Source organism: Mus caroli, unplaced genomic scaffold (genome assembly GCF_978045245.1).
Source record: "Mus caroli unplaced genomic scaffold, Mus_caroli_1 scaffold_3, whole genome shotgun sequence".
In the NCBI taxonomy this organism is placed as follows: Eukaryota; Metazoa; Chordata; class Mammalia; order Rodentia; family Muridae; genus Mus; species Mus caroli.
The window spans coordinates 89,467,588-89,475,397 of NW_028227258.1; the positions used below are offsets into that span (position 1 = coordinate 89,467,588).

At 36.2% G+C, this 7,810-nt stretch overlaps 1 protein-coding gene across 1 annotated transcript in view; it reads left to right on the forward strand.

The window, feature by feature from the left end:
* Si (sucrase-isomaltase) overlaps positions 1-2,990 on the forward strand; it is a 74,720-nt gene extending 71,730 nt beyond the window's left edge. Inside the window, exons 45-47 of the mRNA XM_021158399.2 lie at positions 165-214; positions 419-586; positions 2,922-2,990. Of these exons, the coding sequence (XP_021014058.1) occupies positions 165-214; positions 419-586; positions 2,922-2,990 (287 nt within the window). The remainder of the gene's footprint in view (positions 1-164; positions 215-418; positions 587-2,921) is intronic.
* The last annotated feature ends 4,820 nt before the right edge of the window (positions 2,991-7,810 follow it).

Below are 7,810 nucleotides of genomic sequence, written 5' to 3' on the forward strand. Positions count from 1 at the left end.
TTCATGGATATAACTTTTTAATTTGTTTTATGTGTATGTTTGACTTTATTCTGAAATTCATCAATAGAATATAATATCATTTTTACCTGAGAAGAAAAATAAGTATGCTATAATTTATTACTGTTCTTTGAAAAGAAAATGACTTACATTTTTTCTCTCTCCAGACACATATGAAAACAATCAGTATACCTTGATAGAATTCAATTTAAATCAGGTGTGTAATATCTTCTATATTAAATTTTACTAAATAATGTGTGGAGTTTCACTCCCGATTCACTATATAAAGCACATTCCATAATATACTTGAATAACTTATTTGCTATCCAATGAGATTCATGTTAGATCACAGTTATGAATTTTCTGACTATTTACTTGAATATTCAATGGAGACTTTATTTGTTTTTCTTTGGCTTTATAGAAAACTTTAACAAGTACTGTATTGAAAGATGGGTATAGAAACAAAAATGAGATGAAGCTTGGAAATATCTCTGTATGGGGAAAAGGAACAACCCGTATCAGTGAGGTTAATCTGAGTTACGGTGGAAATAATCAGCAGCTTTCATTTACTCAAGATGAAGCTAAGGAGGTGGGTGACATAAACATGTGCCTTACTTACGTATGCCTCTGGAAAATATCTACACGATTCCTCATGGTCATTGCCAGGACTACAGAAACAGAATTACTAATAAGCTGTGCTATTTGCCAGTTATTTAATTTCATGATGCTTACCTATTATTTATGTTTTAATATCCTTAGTAACTTTTTATACATATAATTTAGTGGCAGCTATTTTACAATTTCTCTTACACAAGATTCCAAATGGCTATCACCTGGAACAATTCCTCAAATACTATTTTTAATTGTAAGATTTACATTTGAGCATTGCATATACCTTAGATAAAAATTCCCTGAAATTGTTTGGAAATTAATGTAACTTCATTTAGGAGAATGAATATTGTCAGGAAAAAGAATAGGGACTCTGAGCCAGGCATCAGAATTCTGTGTCAGAACAGCACCACTACCCCAATGGCTGTGTATTTTCTCCTATAATTTTGGGCCTTTCTCCAAATTTGGTAAATATATACACACATGCAACTTCTAAGTTTCTTTTCATCCAAGTTCTGTGAATTCATGACCAATAAAGTTGGGCTTAATAAAAATGTGTATTTAAGAAATTGTTTCCTGTGTTTCCCCCAGGCAAGGCCATGTGTTCATGTCTGTAACTATGAGAAAAACATGCTTTTCAAATTTAAATTTGTCTGGACAGAGCTAGTCATCAAAGAGTCAGTTTAAAGAACTTAATTCACAAAATTACAGGTTGTCCATCTTTAGTTTGAAAGAAAGACTGCTTTGGCCAAGTTGAGGTTCTAATGGACCCCAAGCTGTTAGTTTTCAACTTCACCAGGGCCATGGTCTCTTTAACTTGAGTCTGAACTCTAGCTGTATTGTCAATTTCTAATCTGGCTGTCAGATTTACTCTTCAACTTAGAATATAGTCTTCTACTTTTTCAGTGATAAACTCTTTTTACTTTATTTTTTTAATTATGTCAGCAATGAGTAAGGGAAGTAGTTTAGAATATTTATTGACCTTCCTTGGGTTAATTATTTAATCCTACAAATCTATGTTATTTGGAAACATTGTCCTGGCTTATAAATTTCTTAGTAAAAATAATACTGATTTAGTATTTTTGTCAGAGGTAGAAGAAAAACCAATTTTTTAAAAAGGCAAATTGGTTTTCCAAGATGGAGGTTTTATTCACCATTAATCACTCTTTAAAATAAATTGGATTATATTTCTCTTTTCTGTGTCACATTGAAAAAGAGATGACATGCATTTATATCCTTTAATATATAGTTAACATTTAGTAAATAAGCCTCATGATTTCAGTATAAAAATTGAAGTGCCTAATGATAGTTGGTCAGGGTCAAAGGAGGTATTCCGAAGTATTATAACAAGTTTATTTGGGACAATTATATCATGTTAAAAAATAGTCTTTCAAAAGAAGTTTGTTTCACTAATTCTAAACCTTTGCAATGCTGAGGAAATTACTTCAATGATTTGTGAAGTATTTCATTTAAAATAGTAACTATTGGCAATCCCACATAAGTCTCTGTCTGTAAATCTCATGCATAAATACATACTTCAAAGCCACATGTGTTGATATCCAATACTAAACAGTCACCACTGAAAACAGACGAATCATAGCATACAGAATAAAAAGGTTTGATTTCTGTATTTAGATAATATTTGTCAGTAAAAACAACTAATGGGAAAAGAGGACATGAATTTGAAAAATTGCCAAAAGGAGTATATAAGTTAGGAAGAAGGAAGAAGGAAAAACTAAGTAAATAGGTAACTGTAATCCCAAAAAATGTATACATATACACACGTGTATGCTATTTTATAATCAACTTGACACATATGGGCATATCTCTGGGACTTTATCTTGATTATGTTTACTGATATGGGGAGACTCAGTACACTGTTGACAGCACCATTCCATTCCATGAGTCTGTGTCCTAGAGTTTATGAAGACTATGTGAGTTTATCAGTAGAAAAAAAAATACACATATCCTTGATTGATGCCATTTACTGTGAATGTGAAATGATCCAATATGATGTGATCTGTGATGTGACATGACATGGTGACATGATGAGGGGAGTATTACTAGCTGCCTTTAAGTTCCAGCCATGCAGAATTCCTGGATATGTTGAACTATAAACTGGATTGTAGGCTAAAACAAACCTACCTGAGCACATATAAAACAAAGAGCACGTATGAATACCAACATGAAAATTAGAAGAAGCTACATCTTATGTAGAGATAGACTGAGATGAAAATAGTGTTTGTTAAAAAAGAATGACAAGAAAAACATAGTTACACTTAAGCGATTAATTTAAACTTTACTTCTGTTTTTAGATACTAACAATTGACCTGAAAAATGTAAATGTTACTCTTGATGAACCAATACAAATCAGCTGGTCATGAAGATCACCATCAGTTTGAATTCCTGAGGAGGAATTGATATCCGGTCCATGGTTCTACTTTCCTGACTACCTATTTTCTTTAAAACAGAATTTTCATACTCCTTATCTAATATTTCTCCATTGTATGCATCAAAAGAACTGCTAGCTAGTTCTATGAATGCAACCTGGATGTCACCTGCTCAGCAGGCTTAACAGGATTTGAATAAATTATAATACTTTCCAAGCAACAGCTAAACCTGGAAACTTGTATGCATGTAAGGATAAGACCAAAGAGAGTAATTGTTAAATTAACACAATTTTTGTACGTATAAATTATGCATAATAGTACAATCAATTGTGTAGACTAAACTTATTTAACAAATCACAACATTTAATAATTTTGTACTATGTATACGTCATTACGAAACAGAAAATAAAAGTTGTATAAATACATTAGTATGTGGGTTTTTTCCGTTATTTTTCAAAGAAGTTAATGCATTCAGGTTGGGAAGCTAAAATGAGATGTTACAGCATGATGTTTTAATCAAGAACATCAAAAACTCCCAGAACTTCATTCTAAGAACAAAGTGCCTGCAGATCCTTCAGTGTACAATATACATTTTTATTGACAGATGGCAAAGAAGAAAGCAGAATGATCTTCTTCATATTTTTACTTTACTAGGTATTAATACTCATACAAGAACTCTACACTCATGACTTAATTACTACCAATGATCCATTTCCAAATGGCATTATATTGGTGCTTGAGCTACACTTGTCATAACTCCAATGTTTAATAAAAATCATTTTCTTTGTTTGGTTGCACATCTTCACAAGGGAAGAAAATAGTGTTCTCTATTCTTAAATATTCAAGATGTAGAGAGTCATAGAGTCATTTTTAAGGTTTTTTTTAATATTTAATTTATTTACATTTCAAATGTTATCCCCCTTTAGGAGTCCCCTATCTCATCCCCTCTCCTCTTACTTCTATGAGGGTGTAGCGCCACACACCCACCTACTCTCACCTCCCTGGCCTTGAATTCTCCTACACTGGGGCATCGAGCCTTCATGAGGCCAAGGGCCTCTTCTCACATTGATACCCTACAAGGCCATCTGTTATATATATATGGCTCCAGCCATGGGACCCTCCATGTGTACTGCTTGGTTGGTGGTTTAGACCCTGGGAGCTCTGGGTGGTTGATATTGTTATTCTTCCTATGGGGTTACAAACCCTTCAGCCCCTTCATTTCTTTCTCTAACTACTCTATTCAGGACCCTGTGATCAGTTCAATAGCTGGCTGCAAGCATCTGGCACTGTATATGTCAGTTTTTGGCAGAGCCTCTCAGGAGACAGCTATATCAGGCTCCTGTCAGCAAGCAGTTGTTGGCATCCACAATAGTGTCTGCATTTGGTGACTGTATATGGGATGGATCCCCAGGTGGGACAGTCTTTGGATGGCCTTTCCATCAGTTTCTGCACCACACTATGTCTCCAAATTTGCTCTGAATTTATTTTGTTACCCCTTCTAAGAAGTGACCACACTTTGGTCTCCCTTCTTCTTGAGCTTCACGTGGTCTGTGAATCATATCTTGGGTATTCCGAGATTTTGGGCTAATATCCACTTATCAGTGAGTGCATACCATGTATGTTCTTTTGTGATTTGGATACCTCACTCAGGATGATATTTTATAGCCCCATCCATTTGCCTAAGAATTTCATAAATTCATTGTTTTTAATAGCTGAGTAGTACTTGATTGTGTGAATGTGCCACATTTTCTTTATCCATTCCTCTGTTGTAGGACATCCGGGTTCTTTCCAGCTCTGTCTATTATAAATAAGGCTGCTATGAACATAGGGGAACATGTGTCCTTGTTATGTGTTGCAACATGTTTTGGGTATATGCCCAGGAGTGGTATAGCTGGGTTCTCAGGTAATACTATGTCCAATTTTCTGAGACAGATTTCCAGAGTGGTTGTACCAGCTTGCAATTCCACCAACACTGGAGGAGGTTCTTCTTTCTCCACATCCTTACCAGCATCTACTGTCACCTGATCTTAGCCATTCTGTCCAGTGTGAGATGGAATCTCAGGGTTGTTTTAATTTATATTTCCCTAATGACTAAAGATGTTGAACATTTCTTTAAATGCCTTTCGACCACTCAATATTGCTCAGTTGAGAATTCTTTGTTTAGCTCTGTACCCCCATTTGTAATGTGGTTATTTGATTATCTGAAGTCTAATTTCTTGGGTTCTTTATATATACTGGATATTAGCCCTCTATCATATGAAAGATTGGAAAAGATCTTTATCTATCTGTTGTTTGCCATTTTGTCCTATTGACAGTATTCTTTGCCTTATAGAAACTTTGCAATTTTATGAGGCCCCACATGTCAATTCTAGATCTTAGAGCATAAGTCATTGGCATTCTCTTCAGGAATTCTTCCCCTGAGCCCATGTATTTGAGCCTCTTCCCCCCTTTAATTCTCTTCATTTCAGTGTATATATGTTTTATGTAGGGGTTCTTGATCACTAGGACTTGAGCTTTGTACAAGCAGATAAGAATTGATTCATTTGCATTCCTCTATCTGCTGACTGTCAGTTGAACCAGCACTATTTGTTGAAAATGTTGTCTTGGTTTAGCACTTCTTTCAAAGATCAAGTGACCATGGGTATGTGTGTCCATTTCTGGGTCCTCAATTCTATTCCATTGATATTCCTGCCTGTCCAGTCACTCATTCATGTTGTTTTGAGTTTAAACATTTTAAGATAGCTACAGTAATCAGCACCATGACTGGAATTAAAAGGATAGACAAGTTAGTGGAGCAGAATACAAAATTATCACAGAAATCTGAAAATAGTAGAAAAGCAAGTTGGATAATATTTTTAGTTTCTGTTGTTTATAAAACAAACCTGTAACTTTAATTATGACTTGTTTTACCTAACATGTTACCTAAATAGTCATTATTTCTTAGGAACAGAATTAGGAAAATATTTTAAAACTTTAATTTAAGAATAATTAAAATAGATTTTTTTCTTATATAATATAAACTGATTTACTGACAAAATAAAACATAATAATATGAAACAAAGCTACATTACTAGAGTTCCAACCCAACAGGAAGAACAGAGTCCCAGGAACAGTCCCCAAAATCAGAGACTCACTCATTCTCAAAGTCAAAATTCAAATAGAATTACTAAACTAATAGCTATTATATATTCACAGAGGACCTGGTCTAGACCCATGTAGGCCTTGTGCTTGTTGCTTCAATTTCTGTAAGTTCATGAATTGACCCGTCCAGCAGGTCTAGTTATTCGTGGGTCTCGAGGGGACTGCTCCTGAAAACCAAGGGGGGGAGGCGAGAGAGAGAAACAGAAACCAAGCAGAGGAAAGACATGGAGTCAATCTGGATATTGTCAACGTCTCATTGTATTCAGCAAAACTTGCACTTTTTATACAAAAAGAACAAAGGGGAAATAACCCTTATGCAGAAGGGCATGGGGGAGCAGTGGTAATTTTCCAAGGGGAAGCATGATATCCAAAAGTACATCTTGTGGTTATGATATCTGCTGTTTGTGTCAGGTCTGGATCATCTTGTGGTAATTGTTGGTGACCTTCGTCTGGACTTAGTCAGCTTGGGGAGGAGGTCCAACTTTATGTTTTAAGACTTGGTAGTCATCTTTTTCACATGGATTATTATAAAGAATTTAGTTTTGGCTCCCAACAATTAATGCCTTGCTTAGTTTGTTCAGAGGGACTTCTTCTCATGGTGACCTTCACACCCTCTTGCTCTTACAAACTTTCTGCCTCTTCTGCCAGATTCCCTGAGGGAGGGACTTGATAGAGACCTGTAATTTCGACTTTCTCTTGCATAATGTCTGGCTGGGGGTCTCTGCATTTGTTCTCATGCCCTCCAGAGGAAGCCTTTCTGATGATAATTGGATAAAACTTTGATCTGTGAGTGTAGCTGAATATCATTAAGAATCATCTTATATTAATTTTTAAAAGATTAGTTGGTTTTATCCTCATCCCAGGTTATCTAGTATCTGGTTCTTGGTTACTTAAGCAGTGCCTTGTATGAATTCATATCTCATGGAATGGATATATGCCAAATCAGACACTGGTTGGTTATTCCCACAAGTTCTATGCCACCATTGCCCTAGCATATTATTTTTATATCAGGAAGCTCAGTCTTAGAAAGCATTTATGTAATGTATATGAGCACATTGTAGTTGTCTTGAGACACATCAGAAGAGGGTATCAGATCCCATTATAGATGTTTGTGAGCCATCATGTAGTTGTGGGGAATTGGACTCAGAAACTATGGAAGAGCAGTTAGTGCTTATCCCAAGCTTTTGTCCCCGCTGGCAAGAACACACTCAGGACAACCAGAATCTTCTGTGGCAAAGCTTTATTGCTTACTTCTCAGGAAGATCCCGACCCCAGAAAATGGAGTCCCTTATATAGCACTCAGCCATGACGTTTCAGCACCTGATGTGGCGTGACAGCTCTTGATTCATTGCTCACCCTTCACACCACTATTACACCCTGAGAATGGGCAGTGACTAGGAGTGAGTTCACTCTCGCACTTGCGCACAAGGCTTGTTTACTAGTTAGTCACAGCGGAGGCCAGCACCATCTTATAATGGTGATTGCTCGCTGCACGCGCACGGCTCTCCACAGCGATTGCTCGCTGCACGGCTCTCCACATCTCCCCCTTTTTATTTTATTAAATTGAGGCTGGACTAGGTCTGTGTAATTATGCCCATCTGCTGTGGCTCCTGTCTTAGGACGTTCCTCCAATGTCACAGCCTTTCCTGTCATAGGGTAACCCTATCGCTACT